The sequence below is a fragment of the Schistocerca americana genome, chromosome 9 (assembly GCF_021461395.2).
Source record: "Schistocerca americana isolate TAMUIC-IGC-003095 chromosome 9, iqSchAmer2.1, whole genome shotgun sequence".
Lineage (NCBI taxonomy): Eukaryota > Metazoa > Arthropoda > Insecta > Orthoptera > Acrididae > Schistocerca > Schistocerca americana.
The window spans coordinates 165,706,671-165,721,481 of NC_060127.1; the positions used below are offsets into that span (position 1 = coordinate 165,706,671).

General features: G+C 37.9%; 1 protein-coding gene across 1 annotated transcript in view; it reads right to left on the reverse strand.

Annotated features, from left to right (window-relative positions):
- LOC124550777 (mitogen-activated protein kinase kinase kinase 10-like) overlaps positions 1-14,811 on the reverse strand; it is a 680,343-nt gene that overhangs the window by 109,616 nt on the left and 555,916 nt on the right. The window contains exons 3-4 of the mRNA XM_047125500.1: positions 10,591-10,739; positions 4,710-4,885 (exon numbers count right to left, since the gene is read on the reverse strand). Coding sequence (XP_046981456.1) covers positions 4,710-4,885; positions 10,591-10,739 — 325 coding nt within the window. The remainder of the gene's footprint in view (positions 1-4,709; positions 4,886-10,590; positions 10,740-14,811) is intronic.

The following is a 14,811-nucleotide window of genomic DNA, read 5'->3' on the forward strand; positions in this document are numbered from 1 at the left end:
CGTGCATATTGACCACCAGAATAACTGCAGCTCTAACCCATCAAGGAGCTTAATTTCATCAAGAGCTCCATTTCATTCTGTTGCAAGGTAAAAGATTCATCCAGGGGCACAGAAAGTATCCAAGTTCTTTTGTTGAAACTAATAACCAGAACATGGTGTAACTGCGCAATGCTCCGTTATTGCCAATTTTTTTAGCCTTGGAGTTCTACATAGCACTTGCGCTCTCTGAATCATTCTTATACAGTGGGACACCATTTGCTAATTTATGCTTCAGTGTTGTGACAAAAAACAAGAAATTGCTTTTTGGAGCAAAAAGTATATGGTTCTTTGCTTTCAGATAAACTGCAGATGTCAGATAACTGAATACTAATTTTCCTAATCTCCAATAGCAGTTAATACACAAAATCAAAATCATAACCATTCTCTTAATTCATTCAGTATTGTGCACAACGTTCTTGCAGGATAGTGTGCCTACAGGGGGAAGAGGGTCATTTTTTTTAAAGAAACTGCATAACTCTGAATACAGTTTCACACAGATTTATCATTTTCATTTCTTCCCTTTAACAAAAGAAATGTAGATACAAAACAATAACTGAAAAATTTCTACAAATGCATGCAACACCAATGCAAGCAGTTTATTTAGAACACTCACCTCTTCAAGTGATCGGCAAGCCTGCAGTAGCGTAGGAAAGAGAGTAAGAAACGACAATTTTTACCAAGGAGACTACAAGAGGCTTTGTCATAGCAAAAGGTGACTGAACATATGACAGCATTTCAATATGGCATAAAACATTAAGAAACAAAATATATATGCAGCCTCTGTGATATGCTTGCACAAAGTGCAGTGCTATCATCTCAGCTGCAATAATTGAGATTCAATTTTTATTTTGTTATAGACATTTGAGCTCACACTCCAAGACCGTGGGTGTGGTAAAGGGCAAGCATGCTAAAAAACATTCCATAAACTTGTGAGGGAATTAGTCTTCAAAATTAATAAACTGAAACAATAATCTAGTCAAATGAAGATCAGAGAAAAGCATGACACTTCAAATACAGCAATAAAAGATGAACAAAATGTTGCCATTAAACTAACCAAAGCAAAATAGGTTTCGTTCTGTTTTTAGGTGCATATGAAACTGTATAATGTTACTGAAAACATGACACAAAACTGAGAACATACTGTAAAGAAAATTGTGTCAAGCCATAGTGATATATTAATTCTTTTTTTTCTTTCTTGTTTCATCACTAAACGAAACAATACAGGCATGTGATGATAGTTGTGCATTATATAAATACTAGTCATCAGTGAGAGAGAGGAGAGAAGCAAGACTTGCAGTTTTGTAATTTATATGGATAGTGTGATCAGAAGTGATTTCTGAGAAGTCAGTCAGGCTATGAAACACTGCCATAAGTCAAATCACCATCTACACAAACTAAGTCTAATATTTATTGCTGACTTTGTTCTGATATTTTGACCATACGTTACTCACTAAACTGCAGCCTAACATGAAAGGAACAATGGTTACTCTGAAATGCTGTAATATTTTACAACTATGGGTGTTAATTGCCAAATACATTAAATGCTCAAAAGGCACAATTTAAAATTGAAAATATAATTTGAAACTTGAACAAAACTATTATGTGGCTCATCCACAGCTCCATATTTGCTGACATACACTTCCAATTAACTAATAACAATAAAATACAGTTATCTAAATTCCATTTGTAAGAGGTATGAGCAAGGAACAATAACATGAAATGCCATTTAAAATTCAGCACCTACAGCTGACATTATCCCAAATAAAACAACAATAATTTCACCATTTGTGTTCCTTCCATCAACTTATACAGATGGATAAACATAAAATCTCAACAATAAGTACAAATATATAAACTTTCTATTTACCCACATCAAAATCTATGTTATTGTTTATTAAGCTTTGCAAGTTTATAATACTGATAGTAGTAGTAAAAGTCATAACCCATTCCTGATAAAAATAATCACACTACTGCTATTCTAGATATCTGACATAATACAATAGATACACAGATAACCAACCAAATAAGTAGAAGAAACAAAGAATATGACTACATATTTTCAGTTTCAAACCAATTAAATTCCTTACTTTTATCTGTCCACAGCTGAAAATGAAGAATTAGATTTTATAAAGTCCTCTGTTCTGTACTTCCAGCTTCTTCACAAAGAAGAATAGGTGTGGTGAGACAACCATTGAAGGCACAGTGAGAGAACATGTACTGTAGTCCAATTATGAAAAATGTAATAGATGTTTTAACGACATATTAAATTTATTTTATACTTCTACTGATACTACTTCACTGATCCAAGAAAGGAGATAGGAAACATCTTCCATGCTTTCAAGTGTGTCTCAAAAAAGGACAGTAAAGAAAACTTAAAGTTTCACTAATCGTTCATGTCGAAATGATCACAATCAGATCACTAGACAAGCAGAGAGAGGGAGGGAGGCCATTACCACCAAAAACAATGCAATATCTGCTAAAATTATTTAAGAAGCTGTGAAAAATATAAATCTGAGTAACCAGACAGGACCACATTTTCTAGAGAAACATAGCTGGTTGAGCAATGGCAAAACACGCAAGCTCTTACAGAGTCCACCACAAATTCAACACAGATGCAGTTATAGTGGGAGTAGAGCAGTATTGCACTACATCCAATCATACCAATGTAACATCACTGAGTTTTATGGTATATGACCTACATCAGAAAATTATCCCGACATTTGCCAAAAGTATTTCCACCAAACTGCGGGAAAACTAAATTGTGATAACCTATTAGAAACTGTCCTGAACCTTGTATAAAATGTTCTCGATCTTCTTGAACTGCCAACACGAGTAAAGTAAACAGTGATGATGCTTGCTCCTGTTTTGAGTAAAGCTGTATGCATCAATGCTGTTTGGGTGAAAGTGAAAAGGATGACTACTTTTTCCTACTCGAGTTTTCATTCGGGTAAGGAAAAGTTCTTCGAACATTATTACGATTGTAACATATCAGAATCTTCCATTTTTGGCCAGCTGAAAGGTTGGTAAATCATCAGCATTCCCTAACGGCCACATATATCAAAACTGAAAGGTGCAAAAATGTAAAATATACAAGTGCAGTGACTGAACTGAATGAGAAGGGGTGTCTCCAAATGGGAGAGCAAAAAAAAAGGTAGCATACCGCGAACATAGCACGTCTGCAAAATTGCAGGCGTTTCCCATAAGTGATTCGATAACAATGCAGGGTTAATTGTTTAAAAGTGGCCACAGCGTCACATTTTTGTTTGCAAGTAGATTTCACTGAGAAGAACAGAAATACATAGCAGCATTCAAGTCTACTACTAATTGGTTGTTTCATAAATAAGATATTTCACCACTGCACTGTGATGCTGCTTCAATGTACCAATAACAGTAAATTATTATGATTTGATCATATTATTTTCACATTAAACCAAGCACGGCTTGTAATTAAAGGTTCTGAGTCAGGGATGACCAAAAATATCTATTAAAATATACTTTTCAGTAAAGTATTACAGAATTCAAAACATCAAGAACCATTTTGAATATTTTCCAAGTGTATTTAAGTAATTAAAGTCAGCTGTTGACACTGAGTGATTGGTTTCCAACAGGCAGCAGCTAGTGCTCAGGCTGCACCTGGAAACTATGGTTAGCTCCATCTAGCACAGGTTGATTGGTGTGGCTTCTAGAGTTAACAGCTCTTATGGGCTTCGATTATGCAGGACAATATTAAGTAAGACACAAAATGAATGTCAACTAGCCAATCACAGAGACAGAAGCATCTGCAACAGTGAGCAAACGTGCATGGGCATTTGTGCACTCACACAGACAGACGTGTTCCACACCCATGAGAATCAACTCTCACACACACACACACACACACACACACACACACACACACATCCACACACATCCACGAGATTGGGAGAAATAATAAAAAAAAGTGTGCCGATGAAGGGGGAAATGAAAAGTATTGAAATCCTGGATCAGGAGATATGTCAGTAAGGAAATTGGAGTAAAGGAAAAGATTTAAAATATAATACTGAATTTTTCACTCTCTTCTCAAAATGAAGAAACTAATATTTAGATTACAATACTGAGTTTTTCAGATTTATGCATAATGTAGAAACTATTAATAAAATTCTGAAATTTTTCAGTTTGTGCACCTGTTTCTATCACTAAAACTGCTCCTGTCTCAGCTGTTCAGTACAAAACTTTTTGAGAAGCTTTGCAGAGTCGCCAGTAGTTGAGTGCGTAACGTTTAAGACTCATCACTGCAAAGTCACTGGTTCAATTATCCCTAGTAGCAACCTTATTTAACATCTACTTGAACTCTATGTTTACTATCAAAAGTAAATATTAGTTAACATTAACAGTCTTAAGAAAGAGTGTTGCTACATGGAATTACACAAAATTAAAAATGAAGGAAAATTACTTTTCAAATTCTCTTCAACCTCAGCTACATAGTCAACCATTTATGTTGAAATGCTCAAACAATCATTCACACATTTATACTTCAATTATTCTTTTTATTATTCAAGGGGCAACTGTTCTTTCAGTAATATATAATACTTTATTCCTCATCTTCCTATTCAGAAGCAAGTGAAGTGTCTGCACTGCGAATACCTGTAAGGCTGTTACCATTTTTCTGGGCTTCAAAATGGCATACTCACTTTTTCCTTCATCCGCAATCCGTGGAGGACTTGCTCTATCTCTTGCCTCCAGTCTTCCTGCATGGTGTGGAAACTCTCATGGGGTGTCTGAGTGAATGCAGAATGCATTATTGCGTCGAGTGCTAGGAGGACGTCTTCGAATGAAGGTCTCATGTGTGGGTCGGAATTCCAGCATGCTGTAATGAAAAATTCTGATTATAAGAGTCTGAAATGTTCAGTATTTCTGAAAGATATAAAGTATTGTTATTACTTCCAATGTCATGACAATAATAAAATACTTTTATGTGATGAGAAAAGGAGTACCCTCGCTCAAATTACAGTAAAACATTAAGTCGTGGAAAGGAATAGAATTTAATACTTGAAAGTATGTCCTGTTTGTGTTACCACTGCAACTAGTTTTGAATGACACAGTACCTGCTGTAGAAAATAATTTCATCTACAATGTTTATGTGTAATCTGTTGATGTGTCCGCATTCTTTCTTAATTTTCCCTGTGAGATGAAGTACTATTACTGAACCTTTTATACGCGCAGAAATATTTTAAATACACTTTTGTTTTCACTTATCCTTCATGCCACTTATTCAGGCACAGCCTATTATTTAAACACACTTCATCATTTCTTTGATGTCTCTTTCCTGCCCTGTTCCTTCTCTTACTATGCTTCACGTTTACAAGTTTTCCTCCCAATCTTATATGATTACTGCGCTTCACTGTCCTTAGTGTCACATTCTTCCTATTGTGACCTCAATTTCTGAGATGAAACAGTTGAATATGAAATTTTGGAAATTTGTGGTAAGTTCCAATGGGGCCAAACTGCTGAAGCATCGGTCCCTATACTTACACACTACTTAATCTAACATAAACTAAATCACGCTAAGGACAACACACACATCCATGCTTGATGGAGGATTCGAACCTCTGAGGGGTGTGCCGTGCTTACCATGGCAAGGCGCCCTAGACCACGCGGCTACCCCGTGTGGCCTTGAATATGAGAGATGAAAAGTTACTGAAGCAGTGCTATGTATTTTATTGACCAATAGAGACTACCTGCATGTAGAATAGATAAAGGTCTGTTTTCATATTACTAAACTGTATTTTTGAATCACAGATCTTCCAGGCACTGATGCCATAAAGAATCAGAGATTTTAAAATTGGGCCATTCTGTTATCTCTTGACGTCAGAGCAATCAAAGGTAGGTAATCTGGTATCAAATTCTATCATTAACTGCTACTCTTATGCCGCAACTGCATTTACCAAAGGGCCAAATAAAACACACAATAACTGCATCAACAACATGACTGATTGAAATTCTGGATCTCTGTTTACTACATTTATTATTTCATATCGAATTCACTCAGCTATATAAATTTTGTCTTAGAATACTAAGTACAATAATTACAACATAGATGCGAAAGGAAAATAACTGCTATATTTACATGAGGAAGTCACATTCTTAGCTGTAGTGAGTGGATATACGAGAGTTGGAACTTTATTAGTGGCAACTATTTATTTACAGCTCGCACAAAATAGATTTGTGTTTCAAATTTTTACTGACCTTCAATGTAGTTACTCTTAGCCATGCCAGTTGTGTTGATAGTTCGAGCAATGCAGTCTACTGCCCGACGAACTTGTAGCAGTTCTGAAGCGAATGCTGTGAAGTGTTTCCTTCAAATTAGAAATCGAGTTGAAGTCACGAGGGGTGAAGACAGGAGAGTGCAGTAGGTGGTATAGCACTTAGCAGCCCCACCAGTCAAACAAATCAGTAACAGCTTGCAATGTATGTGCTTGAGCATTGTGCTGCAAAATGATGGTCAGGTCCTGCAGAAAGTGTAATCACTTCTGTCTCTATGCCGTTCATTTTTGGAACACAACGTACGACCAGCTTACAGACAGAAGTGATGACACTTTCTGCAGGACCTGACCATCATTTTGCAGGACAATGCTCAAGCACGTACAGTGCAAGCTGTTACTGATTTGTTTGACTGGTTGGGCTGCTGAGTGCTATACCACCTACTGCACTCCCCTAACTTAAGCCCTCGTGAATTCAAGTCGATTTCTGAACTGAAGGAAACACTTCACAGCATTCGCTTCAGAACTGCTACAAATTCGTCGGGCCATAGACCGCGCCGCTCGAACAGTCAACACAACTGGCACTGCTAAGAGTATCCTACGACTTCGACATTGCTGGCAAAGAGTTGTACTCAATGCTGGTGACTACTTCGAAGGTCAGTAAAACTTTGAAACACATATTTATTTTGTACGAGCTGTATATAAATAGTTGCCACTATTAAAGTTCCAACCCTCATATTTTCAGTATCACACAATGTCCATGCTGTGCACTTCACAGAGGTTTTTAGAGTATATGGATGTATACCTGGCTCAGAATAACAAAGTGACTGACAGCTTTGTGTTTACAGGAGAGATATAATGGCAACAACCAATCAGTGCATGAGCTTGGTCACACCCTCTGTTCTGCGAACAGGTGTCGTGTCGCTCTGCCACCTCAACTGCGGACGACAATTGCAGCCTATAACGTAATTGTTTTGTCTTGTCCTTTCCTCTGTTCATGTTGTATGTTTCTTTTACACAATGTGTGAAACTAACTGAGTAATAGCTTAGGAAAGTGACAAGACTTATGATCCTGCAAAGCGAACTCAATACTGCACGTTAACAAAAAACTTATGATCGTACTCGGTACGAACTGCACACCTGCTGCTCACAGAGCCATACAGCACTTCAGCATAACAGATAACTGATAAAATCACCCCCCCCCCCCTTGTGCTCAACTGTCATTCACTCTGTAATTCTGATAGAAGAAATCATCTTTGGCAATGAGACATATCTTGAAAGTTGCAGTACAAAAAGGTACAATTAACCTTTGGCAACAAAGTTACTTTTTTCAACTGATCTTCAGCACTACTTTTTCAACTGATCTTCATCAGTACCATCATGAATGTGATGGGAAAAATTTTGGATGGAAATTATAGACATGAAACTCAAAAGTTAGTGAATCATTGGGTATTAATTCATAACAGGTGCCAAGATTTCTACACCTGTGTAAGCTATGCCTCTGATCACTGGGAAATTAAGCAGTAGTACCAACACCAAAATAGCTTTCAGTGTTGTATCCAGGGACCAACTTTCAGTTAATATACTACAATATTGTCAATAAAGGTCTCCTACCTCTTACTCACTACATCACCTCTTTTCCAACACAAAATTTAACTGTGGAATACTGCTTGGATGTAAGCATACTGCAACTAACTATATTTTCCTTACCAAGATAAAGGCTTAACTCTACTTTCTGCAATTCTACATAAAATACTTACTAATTCCCACTCTCTATTAACAGAATTGGTTATGGAAACTAAAACAATAGTTTGATAAGTCTCTCCTGACCAGAACGAAATGAGAAACAAAACAATTTCACACACCATGGCAAAACTTGACTCAATAAGTTGTAACAGTTGCAAAACAATAAAATTGCAGTTGAATCTTCACTGAAACAAGTGCAATTCCATAATTTAAGAAGAAGAAATTCCAGTACTGCCTAAAGACAAATTTAAAAGTATAATAAGTAATTCTAGCTGTCAAAACTTATAGTTCCTACCTTGGTGAGGAAACATGTATAGATTCAGGAAAGTTAGAAAAAAGGAGCAGGTCACTCACAGTCAGACGCCACAATGACATAACCTTCCATCCCCACACCCAACACTGTGAGGACTATACAAGTACACAAACTTGGTTTCCCCTCGTCATCAGAAGAAGTGAGTCTCTCCCACCTGGGATACGACCAACTTGAACTTCCTTTGACCTATCCCTCTTTTCTTCCTGAAAGAGGAACCAATCACTCAAAAAGCAAGGAACAGTTTTTTCACTTTTAAATGTGTCTATTGGCCATAACCAAAATTCATCTCATGAATGTAAGTACTGGCTAGCCAGCACATCTCTCCTATTTTATAGTTTTCGTTTTGGGGCAATACTTTACTTTGATTTCCTCATACACATTGAAAATTTCTTGTACAACTTCATCAGTGTTTACAGACACAGACAGGAACAACAGCAGTAAAAAATTTTAGACATATATTTTTTTAAAAAAAGAGGAAGTTCTTGTCCATTCAATTGTTTAACTAAAAAATATTAAATTTGTCAAAAAGAGAGAAATTAAACAACAGAGATTGATTAATCATTACATTGACTATTAGCATAAACACATCAGGCAATAAATTTGGCTCTCCCATGAGGCATGATGGTAATACAATGAAACACTGGCAACATTTCAGCAAGGAAGTGAACTCACAAATTTCTTCAGGTATTCCTTATGCAGCTGAGGCTACTGACCGGTCATTAGGTCACACAGTACTACCAAATAGCGGTATGTTAACTGCTATGTTTCATCCACTGTACCAAAAAATGCCAGAAATTTTCTACGGGATTTAGAGACAGTTGAGGTGCAATATGTGGCTATCAAATCGAGAACACATCCGTGCAACCCTGTAAACATAGCTGTTGTGATCTTGGAAAACAAAAGTGTCCTCAGAATACTCATAATAAAGATGTGCAAGAAAGGGTATCACCTTGTCACTAACAGTGTTTCTGTGAACATCCGGCTTCATGTTCATGATCATCCGCATCAGTGATCACAGTTTATGATATGAAAAACACCCCAAAAACATCACAGAACCAACTCTGGTTTGAACTGCGCCCTCCACACAATGCTGGTTAAATGCCTCACTGGGTTATTGGTGCACCCAGTGCCTTGCGTTAATTTGAAAAGAGGCAAAATTGCAACTCATCGGACCACACTACATGCCCACAGGCAGCTCCAGTCCAGTTTCTGTGTAGTTTGGCCCACTGACAACACAAACCATTATGTACCACTGTGAGCAATGGTCCTTTGCCAGGTAGTGGACTCCTAATGAACATCGCACAAAGTTCACTTTGCACTGGTCACTCAAAAACTGACTGAGATGCATCTGCATTCACTGACAGCAGCAATTCTTTTAGTGTTTAAAATCTATTGTCATTGCAGATGCAGAATACTTGTCTCCCATACGTGTCAGTTAGGAACTTTTTATGACCACTGTCCTTATACCACATCACACAGTTGCAAATAGTTCACTATTCCTTGCAGACACAGTGGATGGCCTGCACCGATATATCGACAAATCAAAGAACTTCATTCACAGTGTGGCCATGTTACGTCCAATCGTGACAGCTCCTTCTGCCATTGTGTCACATACCTACATCGCCCAATTTTACTATGCTGATTCCGTACAACGGACTGGCACTGACTGCCTGAACTTACATCAGCAGTAAAGACTCACAAGACCATCTGATACCAGATCTACACCATCTGTTCCAAATTGACCATTCTGCTCTTTTATCGGGTGACTAATATTTTATCTGGTGAACTTACTATGAAGTTCTTGTTTTTCCAGGTTCATAGAAATTCGACAAAACTGTATTCATCACACAATGCTATAACTGAAATTACTGTGACTAAGAAATGAAAGATGCCCCAGTGAACAACAAGAGTAAAAAGAGAGAGAGAGAGAGAACACTCACAAACTATCAGGTACTGTAGCACTTGTTTAATAAAACAGAAGCATTGCATACAGAAAGTAAACAAAGACAACAAAAACCTTAGGAAAGAAAATGAGATGACTATTTTAATAGCAAAAATAAAGGAACTTAAATACTAAAACACTTTTTAGAAAAACAGTCCATAACCCTCTTTTAATGGTAAAGTAGCAAACATTTTTCATCATCTCCAAACAGTCTGTAGTTGATTCAATATAGACCCTACAGTGTAATAACAAAGATTTTATACAATATTTCCCCACATTTTTTACATGGCAGCAATAGATCTTTAGCTGACCTTCCATGAGATCCCGCCAGGGTTCAGGGCAGGTGCTAGGGATGGGTAACGTCAGCTTGTTGACTGCCACTCCGTATGCCACTGCCAGGGTGTCAATGCCTTTGTATGGTGTTTCTCCGGTGAGCAGCTCCCACAGGAGAACACCATAGCTGTCAACAGAAGTAAATGTCACTGAAGTCATAAGCTGGACTGGACTCTTGCCACTCTATGAGTAAATGCATTCTGCAAAACAGTCACTTAAAAACATTACTATCTGGAAACAAAGGCATGCAAAAAAGTAATGCAGTTTTCTACTTCAGACAAACACAGCTATACAATAGTTAGAAACAATAGTTAGAAACATGTCAGTGCAGACTTGCACATATGTTAAACAGTTAAGTAATATCAGCCCTTTGTCATTAAGGTTATTTTAAAATATTTAAGAATCAATATTGAATGAAAGAAGACATTAAATGAAATTCTGTTAATTAAAAATGGGAAATACGCAGTCGAAGGCAATGAATCCACACAATAGGGAATGAGTCAAGCTTTTATGTAGTTAGCGTATAGTCAAAGCTTTCATATAATGAAGTGACAAGGGGATTTTTGCTGGAGAACTGTACTTTTTTTCCAGTAACTTTCAACAACTGCAACTGTGGATGTTAACAAGAGACTACTTTACGTGTAGCACCTTAATCGAGGGTGAACTGTATTCTCAATTACAAGTTATCTGATCTTCACCAACTTACTTCCAAGATTATCTCTCTTAATGCCTGTGAAATGCCTACTCATAAATGTGGGTGTAACGTTACACAAGTTTTACAATTTGATATCATCATGATTTGCATCTAATGGTACACAATATGGCACGAAAAATATGTTTTTTATTGAAATGAATCAATGGAGAGAGTTGACTGAGCCCTAATGGTGCACAACTCTAGTAGCCCACCAGTTTAGCCATTGTATCATAGAAATTATAGGAAAGTTAGAAGTGCTGAGGTTCACTCTCAGTGATTTTATTGTGCACTGAAAATATCAGTGAAATACAAGGTATTGCTCATCTTGATGCTGTTTGTGAGTGAGGATCTCTTGCTGAAAGAATTCAACCTAAATAACAATAACAGACTGCTACTCACTATAAAGATGACAGACACACTGAGTTGCAGCCATAATGGAAAGATGAATAAATTTTTCCACAGCCACTGACAGGACTTTTTCATTTATTCACAAGCCAAGTTTCAAAACTATTCAAGTAAATAAACAAACACAGTGTTCTAAACATTAGGATTATGTTTCTGGTCAGGAAAATGCAAAACTGAATTGTCATAATCTCTGTGGTGAAATTCACTGGTGGGGGATCATACCTTAAAGATATTCTGTGAATGAATCAACAAACATACTTTTCAGTTACTGAAGACAATTTCTGATGCAGCTAAGGTAGAGAGATCAGCATCAATTGTCTGCCAAGAAGCAATGGAATTCTGATTAGGTGTCTGTAACACTGCCAAGAAGCCACTGATCATGAGTCACTCATCGTAAAGTGATGAAAACAACATCAGGATGTGACCATAGAGAAGTGAGGTTTCACAGAGAGAAAAGTCACGGTACATGATACGATGCACAGACGAGCATAGGTGGAAGGGTGTAGCTGAGAGAATAGTATTTCCCGAAGTGTGCTGTGGTTACAGTGAAATGTGCATGAGGTGGTGAGACAGTCTGTAGCTATTGTTATGGTCTGGGATTGGATAACTGGTTTTGACATTTAGACCCAAATAATACCCCACTTACATTGTGACAATAGTCAGGAATTGATACTTTCCTATATTAGCATGAGAATGTTCTGCCCACACAGCAAGGACCAATGCATCATTGTTTTATGGCTTGGCCTGGTCAAAGCCATAATGAATACTTGTAATAATTTACACTTATATGCTGCATTGGACAAATCCCAAAACCCAGATGGAACAGACTGCAGTATTAGCTGTGCACCAGGTCAATTGTGCCTAAAACCTGCTAACAATTATTCATTATGTTTTAGAAAGAATGGAAACAAAATACTGCACTTAATGAGAATTTACAGGAAAGTATTCTTTGAAGAATTAACACCATAAAAGAAGTACACAGATGCCAAGTATAATATTAGTTTACAGTTTTTGGAGTTGGGCCAATTGAGGTCTAGAAATTTTTCCCAATATAGTATATGCTCCAGTGACAAAGCTGATGAAAGGCCTCATTTGGCCCATTAGAGAAGACATTTCCTGTGGTTATATCTACAGTAAACACACTCAAGTGGATGTATGTTTAGCGATGCAGAGATGAAGAAGCTGGCACGGGACAAGCAAGCATGGAGAGTTGCATTCAACCAGTCTTCAGAATGAAGATGACGATAACAACAATAACATGAATAAAAGTTCTCCGAGTGAAACCTTATTAAGAAATAGGCATTTCTCAACACACCCCCACTACACCAGAATAATGCAGCACAACAAAAGTGCCATCAATAAAATTATATTGATATAAATGTTGTGAAAAGTTCTTGTAGAATGTAAATACTTTAGGAGACTGCTCACTAAAAAGCAGAAGCATTGAGTTGTGAACAGGCACAGACAAAAGGAAGGAGGGAGAGAGAGAGAGAGAGAGAGAGAGAGAGAGAGAGAGAGAGAGAGAGAAACATATGCCACTACATGGTGCTAGATTGACAGTTCCAATCCTCTCTTGTGGCATATGGACTAGTCATGGCGAGGGTCGTGTCGGATGGTGTGGTGAAGGGGGATGGAGGCAGGAAAGAGGGCAGTTTGCTGTCTAGGAATGTGGGAGGGAGGGGTGGGGAATACACGGGCTAGCACGATTGTAGCAGTTGGTGGGAAACTGTACACCCTGAAGGAGGCTTGGGGATATGAATTCAGAGGGGGTAACAGGATGGAGGACAGGGATATTGTTGGATTGAGAGTGCAGGGACAGTGGGTTATTTGAGATTGAGGCCAGGATGATTACAGGAGTGGGGGATGTGCTGTAAACACAACTCCTATCTGTGTAGTTCAGTAAAGCTGGTGGTGGAAGGAAGGGTGCAATTGGCTCAGGTTGTGAGGCAGACATTGAAATTGAGTTTTTTGTGCTCGGCTGAATGTTGTGCCACCAGGATATCAGCTTTGTTCTAGACAACAGTTTGGCTGTGGTCATTCATCCTGGTGGACAACTGGTTGGTAGTCATACCAACATAAAAGGTAATACCCCCCAAACATGGTACACAAACAGATTTCCCGAACATATCCCACTCATGTGTGGGATCTGTACCAAACAGGACTACCACGGGATATTATGAATACAAATAAGGGCAGCACAAATAGTCACAGATTTGTTTAACGTGTGTGAGAATGTCACGGAGATGCTGAAAGAATTGAACCGTCAGGCATTTGAAGATACAAACAAACTATCCCATTAATGCCTGCTTGCAAAGTTCCTAGTGCCAACTGTAAGTAATGCATCTGGGAATACATTTCAGTCCCCTACATGTTGCTCCTCTCTACTGTGCACTTCACAGAGGTTTGCAGAGTATAAATGTGTACGTGGGTAATCACAAAAACAACATTGTCAAGAGAAATAAATTCCTAGCTTGAATGAATTGTGCATTGTTATTATTTCTACTTTAACATCACTTTCAAATAGCTGATTATTTAATGCAAACATACTTAAACTTGGTACTGTATAATGCTATACTCAACAAACAGAACTCAAGTGTAGTGCACTGGGCACTGTGACATGTGGTTGTTGTTGTGGTCTTCAGTCCTGAGACTGGTTTGATGCAGCTCTCCATGCTACTCTATCCTGTGCAAGCTTCTTCATCTCCCAGTACCTACTGCAGCCCACATCCTTCTGAATCTGTTTAGTGTATTCATCTCTTGGTCCCCCTCTACGGTTTTTACTCTCCACGCTGCCCTCCAATACTAAATTGGTGATCCCTCGATGTCTCAGAACATGTCCTACCAACCGATCCCTTCTTCTAGTCAAGTTGTGCCACAAGCTCCTCTTCTCCCCAATTCTATTCAATACCTCCTCATTAGATATGTGATCTACCCATATAATCTTCAGCATTCTGCTGTAGCGCCACATTTTGAAAGCTTCTATTCTCTTCTTGTCTAAACTATTTATTGTCCACGTTTCATTTCCATACATGGCTACACTCCACACAAATACTTCCAGAAACAAGTAGATAAATTACACTCATCAGGCTTCACTGGTAAC